This window comes from Cheilinus undulatus, linkage group 5 (assembly GCF_018320785.1).
Source record: "Cheilinus undulatus linkage group 5, ASM1832078v1, whole genome shotgun sequence".
NCBI lineage: Eukaryota > Metazoa > Chordata > Actinopteri > Labriformes > Labridae > Cheilinus > Cheilinus undulatus.
In genome coordinates this window covers 36,344,644-36,357,567 of record NC_054869.1, presented here as the reverse complement: position 1 = coordinate 36,357,567, position 12,924 = coordinate 36,344,644, and the positions used below count along the sequence as shown (strand labels likewise).

At 38.8% G+C, this 12,924-nt stretch overlaps 1 protein-coding gene across 2 annotated transcripts in view; it reads right to left on the bottom strand.

Annotated features, from left to right (window-relative positions):
• The window catches only part of dock8 (dedicator of cytokinesis 8), a 113,129-nt gene that overhangs the window by 35,111 nt on the left and 65,094 nt on the right, over positions 1-12,924 (bottom strand). For both annotated transcript variants that reach the window (XM_041786841.1, XM_041786842.1), the window contains 13 exons: positions 12,733-12,834; positions 12,501-12,596; positions 12,010-12,244; positions 10,999-11,163; positions 10,719-10,891; positions 10,011-10,103; positions 6,811-6,906; positions 6,074-6,223; positions 5,711-5,824; positions 3,478-3,633; positions 3,106-3,245; positions 2,729-2,892; positions 1,238-1,389 (listed from right to left, as the gene is read on the bottom strand). In XM_041786841.1, coding sequence (XP_041642775.1) covers positions 1,238-1,389; positions 2,729-2,892; positions 3,106-3,245; positions 3,478-3,633; positions 5,711-5,824; positions 6,074-6,223; positions 6,811-6,906; positions 10,011-10,103; positions 10,719-10,891; positions 10,999-11,163; positions 12,010-12,244; positions 12,501-12,596; positions 12,733-12,834 — 1,836 coding nt within the window. The remainder of the gene's footprint in view (positions 1-1,237; positions 1,390-2,728; positions 2,893-3,105; positions 3,246-3,477; positions 3,634-5,710; positions 5,825-6,073; positions 6,224-6,810; positions 6,907-10,010; positions 10,104-10,718; positions 10,892-10,998; positions 11,164-12,009; positions 12,245-12,500; positions 12,597-12,732; positions 12,835-12,924) is intronic.

Sequence of the window (12,924 nt, the reverse complement as noted above, 5' to 3'; positions counted from 1 at the left end):
GCTCGCTATGTTGTTATGCTTTGTTATGTTAATCATAGCTTCATAGCTTTTTGTAATGTGCCTGTAATGTGGTAAACAACAGCTGGCTGAATGATTTGTTTTTATGTTTTAACATGTTTGGAGCTTACTATTTTAAGAGTGGCCATATGCCTATTTTGTTATCAGAATAAACAGCTGGATGGTGCAAAGAGCAAAAGTTGATGCTTAGTACATCGTGGCCAAACATACTGCAGCTAGTGCAACCCAGTGTAGGTCACTCTAACTTGTAATGTCTTACTCGGTTTTGACTTATACTGTGTGTACAATTTGTGTATAAATTAAACTAACAGCATCACATACAAGCTTCACTAAACTACAAACATGACTGGCCATACAGGCTTATAAAGTAAGTTCTCTTACACATTTTAATAGATGTTAAATGTACTGCAGATTAATTTACCTTCATTCATCTGATGATGAATCGCTACCATAGAAAGCCACTGCTGCTTCACTGTGTGGCAGCTTTGATAAATGTACCCATTAACCTCCTGGTGCTCTGGGTGTCCCTCACAGAACCTGGTTTCTAGGTCTCTGTAAGCTTACCAGACCCAGTCTAAAAAATTTTGTAGGATAAAATCAAAACCATCACTTGTTTATTTGTAAAAAATATGCTCTGTGTGGAAGATCATTTGTGTTGCTATGAGTTATAGAGTCAAACATTGTTTGAAGAGGATCAGCATGGAAATGAAGAGCAAGAGCTCTGGCAGCCATGTTTGGATTTGTGATGGATTCCAGGTGATGGCTCAGTTGTGTGAAAATCAGTTTTTCCACAACAGTATTTCATGTTTGAACATAGAGGGAACTGATTCATCTCTTGGAAAGAGGCAGAAGAGAAGGAAGAGAGGGGCAGAGCTCAGTTTTTTCTATTTTTTTTGGTAGTATTGTTGCTGTAGCTACACTTGATGGATCTGTTTGTCAGGGAGGACGGCCATGTTCACTTATGATGGCAATTCCTGCCCATAAACCATCTCCAACAGACGAGTGTGTGTGAGTGTATGTATGGGTGTGATTTTTCAGGATGGATGAAGTGTGTGTGCGGCACTGACAGCTAATCAATCTGCCTCAGTGCAGCTCACCTGTTAGGAGGAAGAATACTTCCACACAAACACACGCACAAACTTTTGAACTTCTAATAACAAAGAAAACAAACTCTAATCTGTTATCATCTTAACACTGAGAAATTATCTCCGAATTTTACCATGGATGCCATGGAAACAAGAACATTCCGTCCCAGCGTGTTAAAGGGGTTCCCAGCAATTGCCATGGCAACAGACTGATTGATGGGTGGGACATTTTCAAGGTCATCCTCAGGTCCGCCCGTCTTGTTTTTCCCACCGCGCGCATCAGAAACTGCAGAGAAAATTAGGGGTCAAATATGTTAAATTGAAGAAGAGACAGCTGAAGCACACTGGATTAGATTAAACTATTTTAAAATGAGCAATTAAACAGTGATTATGCAATTTATATCCCAGGGCAGTAGCAGATTCAGGATGTTTGAGGGTCAGGGGCAAATATAAATAAAAGGACACCTGCAGTATGTGGTGGAGCAACAAAACACAGAACTTGTAATACATTTGAAATGAAATAGTTACAAGCCCAGGTTAGGATTGAATGTTTTTATGTAATTAAAAACAACAACAGTGTTACAAAACAAAGGAAGAGTTTTATCCATTTATATCACAAATACACACAAGGTAACCTGGCACTCATCCATCTGGAAAACCATTGATAGACAGCGTTTGGGAAAGTGCAGAGCCTTTGAAAATAAACTCAGAGGGTCATTGGATGAATGTTCTGTCTGTCACATCTTTACGGGCCAATCAGAGAAACAAAACATGTGGTGTCGTAGCTGCTACCAAGGTGCGCGTGCGCCACTACTGAGGAATAAACTCCATATAGAACAGCATAACACGAACCATGGCGACTGTAGACATGTGAGTACACGACTTTTGTTGTTTTTGAATAGAAAACAACTAAGTGCTGTTCTTTGTTCTTTTAACGAAGAAATGTCGCCAAGTTCTGATAAAACTAGCGCTTTAACAGCATTCATGCTAATGTCTTCTGCCATAACTGCACCAGCTTCTTGTTGCTGCTTGCTTCTGTCACAACTCCATCGCGCCCAAAAGTACTGTCCCTCGTCGCTGATTGGTCCTGTCACTTTCTAACCGGGCCAAAATGGTTCAGATGGGAGCTTTGCAAAATTCGCCAGTGAGAAACACAGAAAGGGGCAGATCCATCTACTTTGCAAGGTTATACACAAGGGGGATGTCACTAAAAACTGACAGAGGAGCTTTTGGCAATTTATCGCAATATCTGTGCTACTGGACAAATGCCATAGATGGCACTTTATCAAATTTACTTCACTAAGAGGCCACCAAAGAGGGCACTTTGTCAAGTTATGTTCATTTAGAGGTCACTAAAGAGGGCCCTTTGTCATATTTTAGCAACTGTTAGGGCATGGAAGGCACCATGTAAAATGTTGTCCATTTAGAGGGCAACAAAGACGGTAGTTTGTCATACTGTATCCACTATCAGAGCAAAGAAAAAGGCACCTTGTCCTATTTTGTCCATCAACAGGGTGTCAGTTTGTCAGATCTTCAAACATTCATCAAACATTAAATCCCTAAGAGGGGCAATGCCCCTCTGAGTCCATCAGTGTCCCAGAGTGGTGTGTGCGAAGTGTATTTACCAGTGAAGTCCAAATAGTTGGTGGAGTCGATGATAATCCCCACCAGGGAGAGGTAGAGAGCTGCCACCTTGGCTCTGACCTCAGGTTTGATACAGCGATGGTCAAGATCGTGAGAACACAGCAAGCTGTAGATGGCATTGATGGCCTTCTTCTGAACCTTTCCTCTGCGAACAACACACAAAATTTGTTATTGTGCTGTTTATTTGAATAAGTTGAGGCTCTCATGTGAAAATCAAACAATAACTCCAAAAACATTAAAACAAACTTCTGTGTTTTATTGCGATTTAATATAAATTTCATTTTTGCTCAGCCTTGGTCCGTTATGTGAGAAACTTGAAAATCTTCAGAACAATTTGAAGGTGTCTGTGTTTCCGTACCCCTCTGATTCCAAGTCCAGAGCAGCACTGAGCTCTGTCAGCAGCAGACCGGTGAGGTAGTGCTGCTGCTTGAACTCCTGAGAAAGCTCAAACAGTGCCAAGATCCTCTGCTGCTCCTGGAAACCAATGGAGCCAGAACTCTGGATGGAAATACAAAATAAAAGAGCAAAAGATAAAATGAAATGGACAGGAGAAGAAGATAATATTTACCTAAATACAAAGTGAAGTAATTCTTAAAGCTCTCTTCATGAACTGAATCTCATTCACAGGGGTTATAGACAGGTGTATTAACTGGGAACAATGATCAAACCACCTAAATGCCTGATTAACAAATACATACAAGTGGGAACATTGCCAGATAAGTGGACTGACCTGAGAGGAGATAGAGGGACACGGTGAGGCAGGAGCAGAGGCAGGGCTGCTGAAGAAGAGGCTCAGGTTGAGGTAGTGCTCATGACTGCACAGGATTCGCAAGAACTCCAGACGCATGCTGATCAGTGTTGGCATTGATACACTCTTAGCTGACATCTGTGGGAAACAGAGCAAAAAAAACAATTTCAAACCAAGTGGACACCTGCAGTGTTGATAAATGAAGCCAATGTCAAAGTACAAAACTGCAATTCCTTGAGTGTCCACTCTAAAAGCACAAGAATTCCCATCACCCCATAAATAATGCCCTTTTCAAGAGCAGAAATAAAAATTAACAGCATGGTACAAACAAAAGAATTTGGTTTCTATACCTGATTTCTTGATTGTTACATACTGTATAGGATTTGAGGGTTTTTTACATGTACCTATATCACTCATCCTATTAGATGTTATCTATTTAGGTTACATCAATCAACGACTCAGCGATGTTCACCAGTAAAATGAGCGTTAACTGGTTAAATGTTCCTCAGTCCTGGTAATTCATAAATTGAGTGTGGACATGAGTTAACACGCACAATGTAGCTGTTTGGCTTATAAGTTTAAGGCCCGCCTCAGCTTCATTTATTTGCCCATTTCTAGGTTGATCTAAAGAAAGTTGGACTCAGCATTCCTAATATGACCAACGCTATAGTTTGGCTTAATAGTGCCTTTCCAGGAACCAGTGGGTGACATCAAGGTGACATAGCGTATGTTTGATATATTTTACATTTAAAACACAATAGCAAGAATTCTAAGCATGCGTGATATTAGATTTTTGCCAGTATTCAACATGCTGATATTTCCAAACTCATTTACGCAGATACCAATGCTGACAAGGTTCTTCCCAAAACTCTGGGCAGAACCTGTTAATGTATTGCTCACCTTATGAGGTGAAGCACAGGATGGGCAGTGTTTTTTCTAATTTTCAGTCATTTCTGCTAAATCAACAAAGATATTATGCTGCTAATATGTTAATTCAAGACCACATTTTCCCAGTATTTTTACCGGCACCTGGTTTTCAGAATCAGAATCAGCTTTATTGGCCAAGTATGCTTACGCAACAAGACATTGAGCTCCGGTTAGCTTCGTTCTCAATAAACAGGAATTATACATTGAATATGAAAAGAAATAAAACGGCAAAGAGTCTAAAAACTAAAGTTTGAAAACGCACAAGCTCTTGTAAGGTTTTTCAACTAGTATGGTTTTTAAAATGTGCAAAGTGTGAAAGAAAACTATAAACATGATCAAAAGTATAAAAAAACATTAATAAAACTAAAAAATGCTATGTTAGATGGTAGCTGTAGTGCATTGTAAATCTGTTTTTACATGAGGTAAAGAAATGTAGATGAGCATCCAGGTCCAACTCTTGGAATCTTCAACTTTTCTTTAAAGTGACTTTTGAATAATTATTTGTTTGAAACACACATCCCAGACTGTTGATTTCAACACAGCAGATGTATCGCCAAACGTATTGGCAGAGATTATTATATTTTCTGACACGTTAATTTCAGTTTTAAGCTATTACTTGCTGAAATTGATACTGTGTCAATAATATCGCATCTCCCTAAAACATATAAAGGATGAATACAAAATGCGCTGGAAAGACTTGAAGAAAAGCCATGTCTTAATGCTCATAAATTGTTCTCACACTGGAAAACACTAGAAAAAAAACTCAAATTTAGCAAGTGCATTTGTCTCATCTTAAGCCAAAAGTATCTCATGGGAGTTATTATGAGCCACATTCAACTTTTAAGTCCAGATACTATCTTTATTTCAAGATATAAAAAAAAAAAATTAGGCCTAAATTGAGTGTAACAAGCAAAAACATTGGCTGGTAAATTTATCTTGTCAAGTCTACTCAGAATAAGATGTACTAACTAAAATAGTTTGAATTACTAATCTAAACAAGTTCATATTATCTTTACACAATATTTTTTCCATTTATTCCAAACCTGCGTTTGGATATCGTCTAAGATATGTCACTTCTACATCGTGTGACTCTTCTAAGGAAGACTGCAGGAAGTCAGCAGTCGAAACATTTCAACATAACTAATAAAATGTTACTTGTCTGTTTTACAAATACACAGATAAAAGTATGAATTTGAGTTTTTGCAGTGAATAAACATTTTATTTGTGTTGCCAAAGAAACATGTTGAACGGTTCAGTTTCTTATCAGTTTGATTGTTATTATTCATACCTGATTGCAGTAGTTTTTCACCAGCTGAAAGACAAACCCTCGGTCCATGAGAGACAGCAGGTCATAAAGGAAGAAGGCCAGGCTGATGTTGACTTTTTCTGCTTGCTCTACCTCCTAAAACAACAGCCAACAAAGAGCAATCAGTAAGCTGCACTGAGTGGATCTTGCCAAGCAAATATCCCTGAAAGCTGAGCTTTTGATACTGCAGAGGCAAATATAATTAGCACCTCCATCTCCCCTGCTGTTTGGAGGACACTGACGACATGTACACTCACGCCAAAACCACTACCCAACCCAGGAGGACAGACGGTACACAGTGAAGGATATTGAGATTAGACTAAGTGATAGTTAAGGTTATACTACCTTGTGTTGCTTGACAAGGATGGTCCCAATCTCAGCTGTAACCACGGAGACAATAGTGGTGATGTCATCTTTAAATCGATCAGAGAAGCGGCTCCTTCGAGGGACGCTGTGCTTCTCGAGATGAGACACATGCTGAGCCATGCTTTTCACCTGTTAAAGCAATCACACATCAGCACACACACACACAAAACAAATGAGAACCAGATAAAAAAGGAGAGGGTACACAATAGAAATGAATGCTAATCGAAAGTGAGACAGATGAATATGCATGTTAGTCAATAAGCTGTCAAGAAACCTGACAGATGAGGAGTTGAGCTGATAAGAAAAGAGCAACGTTTCATCATTTGTCATCTTTTCTCTCCTCAGTTTGCATTAGAGGTAGTAAGGACGCCTTATTAGATGCTTAATTTATTGAAATTAGCATGCTTAAGTGAGGTTATCAAAGAGTGAAGAATTAATAAATGAGATAAACTGAGGAAATTTGGTGAATATGAGTGATGACACAAATTAAAAGAGTGATAAATTGTCTAACAGCTTGACAAAACTACAGGCTACAGAATCTTCTGAATAGCTTTCATCCACCAAATAATAAAACTAATCATTAATCTTTTAAAGAGTGTGTTTGCAAGGTCACATACTGGTTTAATTACTACATCCATTTTTCATTAACACCAGAGGCATATCTCACTTTTGTGTCAATCCAACACCATAATATCTTTAAAAAGAAGCCCACTGACCAGCAGCTCGAAGAAGAACCAGGCGTATTTGTAAGCATTTTCTCTGCAGACCCCAGTGCTGACTACCATCTGCAGGGCCAACTCCTCATGAAACTGCTGCAAGAGAGCAAACACACAAACTACAGTGAGAGAGATCCTCCCTTTGTAAGCAAACGATATAAAGAAAGTTCAATGAAAGCAATCGTCTGCATGCATAGCACTGACCTTCCCTTTAAATTGATTTTGACATGCTGACTGAGCCTTAACCAAGACCAAAACACTGACTGTAACTCAAGCAGTCTGAGTATGTGCATGTCCTCAGAGTAATACCCCCACCCTCTGGTTATCAGAGGGAACTGATGGCTCAAAGTCTGACTTATAATGCACTCCAGTTAGCAAATGGTTTAGTAAGCCCTTGTTTTAAGTATTTTTTATGATTTAATTCATTCTAATTAATTATTTCAACAGCTTTTGATCTGGTATTTTAATACGCCTTATATTCCAATTCCTTGTTTTTGCTTCGTGACGTGTTTTTTTAATGTGGTTGATATTTGAGATGCATTGTTTTTTGCTCTCGACAGCTCTTTGCATTGCTGTTTGAATCAAGGATGCAGGATAGGGGATTTTTTCAGATCTAGTAGTAGTTCAGATCTTTAAATACAGCTGGTACACAGGATGAATAAATTAACAAATCTCAGCCCTTAAACAGACTTTAAAGCATAGGAAAAGATCATGAATAAAGAAAAAGACTTCAGCTGACATCAGTCTGTTGGTCCAGCCTAAAACTCCTCTGACTTATTTGTCCGTATGGCCAATATTTACTGCTATTATTGGCAGGTTTTTTATGGCCAAACTATCAGCTATACATCTGAGTCCAAATTTGTATATCTTCAGCCTGATGCTGATGCTTTATTTTTAAGCTTATATCTGTCAATATTGATATAAAACCGATAATATTGTGCATCCCTAGTTTTTATGAACGACACTCTACAAAAAGTTGCTTTACTTTTCCTTACCTCAGTAGAGTACAAGATAAAACACCTGAATTGTGAACAAAAGTAGATACAAACCATTTAAATTTAACAATGGACAATAAATCTCGATATAAAATGCACTATTTTCCAATACTACAACCACTCAATAGTTTCTTAGAAAACAGGCAGAATGGGGGGATGCAGATGGCACCATATAAGGCATGTCTCTCCCTCACTGTCTAATCACTATTTCCTATTCTATCTACTGTCATTCTCTATCTTTAAATGCATAAAAAGCCAAAATAATACTAAAGAAAACAGGCAGGTTTTAGTTATAACAATCTTCAAATATGATCATGTTGAACATTATTTTAAGTTTGAAAAAGTACAGAAAATCTAGGCTTTCCGATTCGCTACACTGTTACCAGTTAAGGTGCTCTCTTAGTGTGGCTACAGAAAACTCTGTTCATTTGTCAAGTTAGAGAAAATTTTTTGTGCTGGTAAGAAAGTTGTCAAACAACCCTGGTGGAAAACAAACAACCATATCAAGACAGCTTCAAAAGTGGGTATTGGTCCATCTTTATCTGTGTTTGTCCACTTTTATTTGTGGTCTGTTAATAGAAAGATCATAAATCGAGTTTGGTCCAGCCTCACAACAGGATTAAACTAGCTACCGTAGCCAGATGATAAAGTGTTAAAAACCACAAGGAGGAACGTTATTTACACAGATCACCACAGTTATGTCTCCTTAGAGATAAAACAGTTGTACCTAATTTAAGCAAATATTCATTTATAGTTTTAATGACTAGTTTGGTAACAAGGGCTCAGCTTATCAAACGATTCTGGAAGGAGTTCCATTCATCAGGCTGCTGTTGAAATGAGAAATATTAAGCAGAGGATAAACATCCAGAGTGTCCCACACATAGATTTTACCTGGGCATGACTCCCACAAAGGCCCACATTACAGACAATTTATTTATTTTGGGAGAAATGACAGGGCCCAAGATCAATCAACAAATGCACATTGTCTGCTCACACAATCTGCTTTCCTTTGTTAATGAACTGGTTGTTCATTATCATCTGCTGTTTTTAGTATTTGCAGCTGTTTAACCCTTTAACACTGGGCAAGCACACTTTGCATTACAGTAATTACGTGACTGTGCGATCGGTCAAATTCTAACGGTTTCTGAAAGCTGAGAAGTTGTACTTCACAGCCGAGATTGAGGTTATTACAGTGATTTCACGTTTTCTCACTAAAACTCTAACATCAAATTCCCCCTTTTTTCTTCATTTTAAACTGTTAAACCACTCTTTTCAGTAAATTGTAAATTACTGCCAGATATTGAAAGTTCTAAGTATTCTGGGAAAAAGCACGTATTCACAGAACATTTTCTGGGCCTTTTATGGTTAGAATAAGAAAAAGAGTCAAGAGGCTCAGGTGTTAAAGGGTTAATATATGGCAATTTTGTGATGTTATCACGTTTGTTCAGATCATCAATACGTGAAGTAGTGATTAGCATAGGTTAGTTTCCTTTTCACACAACTCTGTTTATTTGATTTATTCAAGATATACGTATGTGTGACTCAGTAATATCCATTTTATATGTAAATATCAGGTTGAAGCATCAGAGTTGCCTACTCGTATACCTGTGTATGTTTTTATAAACTGCAATAAATTCCAACCAGTTTTGGCCAGAGCACACAAACTTTCAGGGGTGAAAACACCATCAGTGAGAGAAACTTCTTTATGCAATATTTTATGGAAGAATTTTATTGCCTCCATTTCTTATGCCAGTTTTCAGGTTTTCCATACGTACGTTCAGGCCATACTTACTAATATGACTCAAGAATGTTCAGTTTGTTCACTCTAAAGAATAAATCAAATATATTTGGGGGGTCAAGGTCACTGTGACACCAAAATCTTGTCAACACAATATTTCAAGAGAGCAAGAGGGAACTTTGTCAAATCTGAAGAAAGTCATGAACATATAGGAAAAACTTTCATTAAAGGGAAGCCCTGCAGCGCAAGTTTAGGGGAGTACATTATGATATGATGAACCTTGCATCCTGATGCTTTTGATACAATGTTGAGGAATTTTAGCTTCACTTATAGTACATCCTCTCTTATTAAAATCTACATTTGTGACACAAAGCGCTCAACCAGTTAATCAAGACCTGTGGTTATCATAAAATTGCTCAGAGAAATGGGACACACTAAAAGACAAGGCAAAAATGATGCATCTTTACCTTCCTGTTTGATGGCCTGGTGCTTCCAGTAGAGTTCTGGTGGTTTGTTACTTCCCCATAGGTTGACATGCGGCTGCCTGGGATGTTGATGCCCTATACAAATAGACACATAGGTCCCATCACATCAACATGATTGATGCATTCATTAGTGTGGGCATCCAGAGGCCTATTACAAAACGTAATGTACTGTATGGATGTTTTGTCTTGCATACTGTGCTATGTGTGTTTGCAGTGCGTCATGTAGGGCTGCATGATAAATTTGTTTAATACTGCAATTATGACTCTCCTATAAACAGGACTTAAAAAGCAAATGTGGCCACAAATCAGTACATTGTTCCTCATGTTGACCACAACATCTGTGTTTGCACCATGTCTAGATTCTTATGAATCCAAAAGCAGTTTTTTCACCATTAATTGGCACCAGTTTATCTGAGAGTAGCTAATAGCTAGACTGAGCTTCATCTGAATGCATCATAATGAAGTAACAGCATGGTAATTACACCCAGGCCTTTATCCAATAAGTAAACTGCATGCAAGCTGAGGGAGAAAACATTGCTTGTTTACATAAAATCATTAATTGCACTACAGTTATAATTTTGCCATACATTTATTGCATTTGTATGATTAAATCTGACTAATTGCACTGCTCTAACGACATTTATCTGGTGTATTTTAATACGAGGTGCCAGGGATTATTCCTTGCTCTACCTTTAGGATGTTTTTGACCTCCATGTCTTCAGCAGAGTTGTGTGGAGCCGGGATGTCTGGGTTGCTACTGCTGCGGACTCTGGACTGAAGAAGCATACTGCCCACTGTGGCTGCTGTGGCTCGACCCATTGTGCTGTAACGGCTCTCTGACGGAGGTATCATACTGGCTGAACCTAAACACAGGTCCATTAACACAATTGTTAATTCGTATATTTACAAAAAGAAATTGGCCTATACTGAAAGGTGGAGATTTCAAAAGCATGAATCAGTTTGTCAATACCTGAATTCTGCATCTCTTGAGGAGGATCAGGGAGACGAAACACCCAGTATAGGTAGGTTGCTAGGAGGCTGTTTCTCCCCTGCAGGTCCCTGATCAGCTCCTGACTGTTGTGTAGACTATTGACGATAGAAACCACGGACTCAAAGGCTATCTGAGCCAGATTGGCTGAAGGGAAGGACATAAAACAAAACAAAAAATGACACTTTGAAAGAGCAATACAATCATAATATAATACATTACATTAATATGCCAAAAAACCTCTATGGCTCCTGGTTCTTAAACTATAAGAGTAAGCCAAACTTAGTCTTATTACTTAATGTTATTTGAAGTATTAAAGGTCATATATTATATACAATACACTTTTGCCCCTGGCCTGTCCACAATCCCCTCCCTCCGCTTCGGTTGGCCCTCCCAGCTTGGCAGAAAGTTCCACCTTCCTCTCCTGATCCTCCTCTCAGTTGGTAACTGAGAGGAGGATCAGGAGAGCCACATCCATTAAGCCAATTCCTTTTCTTCAGAGGGTTGTAGTCAGGGGCGGAGTCAGACAGCTCATTAACATTTAAAACCACAGACACAGAATCAGCTTCTTCTGAGCAGGGCTGGGGTTTTTAGACATGCAAGAATCCAAAACTTGAGTGTTTTTTTTTTCAGCAACAAACTTCATAGGCTTTTTTGGGGGACCTCTGAGACCAATATAAACTTGTCTTAAAGGGGTAAATATGTGACCCTAAAAACTATACGGCAGTCTTTGCTTAATCATTTTGCTTTTCATGGTCAGACGATCCTTTAATTACTTTATTAGTCAAAAATTACAAAATATATTCCCTCTCAATTTCCCGAAACGAATAGTGTTATCTTAAAATGTTTGTTTGAACTCTTGGTCCTACACCCAAAGATATTTAGCATAAAAAACAACCCACAGCTAAAAGCAACAAAGTGGCACGATGGAGAAGCTTAAATCAAGTTTGTGAATTTTTGTGATTTTCTTCTTGACTCAAGTTAACCCCTCACCAGTCTGTCCAGCGATGACCATGGGCTGCATAATGAGAGTGAAGAGCTTGTCCAGCACTAGATGGAGGAAGAGAACCAGAGGCTCTAAACTGGAGGAGGACAGTGAGATGATGCTGAGCTTCAGTTCATGCTCCAGCTTGTTCTCTGGAATCTTCTCCTCTCTGACCCGCAGCGGGAATGTTGCTCCACCCTCCAGGGCGTGGCAGAGGGTGAAGAAACGTTCCAAGTGGTTGTCCTGGAATGGGAAGGGGATTATTATTTTACAGTGTGTGAAAGCAAAACACAGAGACGGAAACAGATAAACACATTTCACCAGACAGGGTGCATGTACTGCTCCAGGGCAGAAGTCTTACTACAGCTGAGTTGTAATATGTACAAGTGCGAAGTCATATATCGTCAGACCAAGTAAGACATAGACATAGTAAAGACACATTAAAGAAAGAGTTGCCATGTGTTTTTCTGTTTGTGTAAGGCGTGGAAAGACTTCTAACCTGTGTGTGTACAGATGAAACTGCTTGGATCTCGAGGTTGAAAAGTCCTTTATGACTCTCCATCCACTTGACCGGAGGGACCTGGATCGGAAGTTTCTGCACAACAACAAAAACAAATAACTGTATTTTACCTGTTTTTGATCTGTATGTATTTGAGGCCTTTTAGGAGTAAATTCAAACCAATTTATGCACACTTAAATGCTTCTGATTCATGTTAAGAAGATGTTGTTACCTCAGGCGTGTGCAGAGAGTAGTTGGCAGGGAGTCGCTCCAAGGCAATTGGCAGACAGAACTGACCAGTCTGAAGGCGGTCATTATTCAACAGAGGCAGCCACTGATGTAAAAATAACAGGAAGAATTTTTATATAAACATCAGAAAGACTCTGTGTACAGTCATTTTAGAAAAAGGGCTGGGGATCACAAG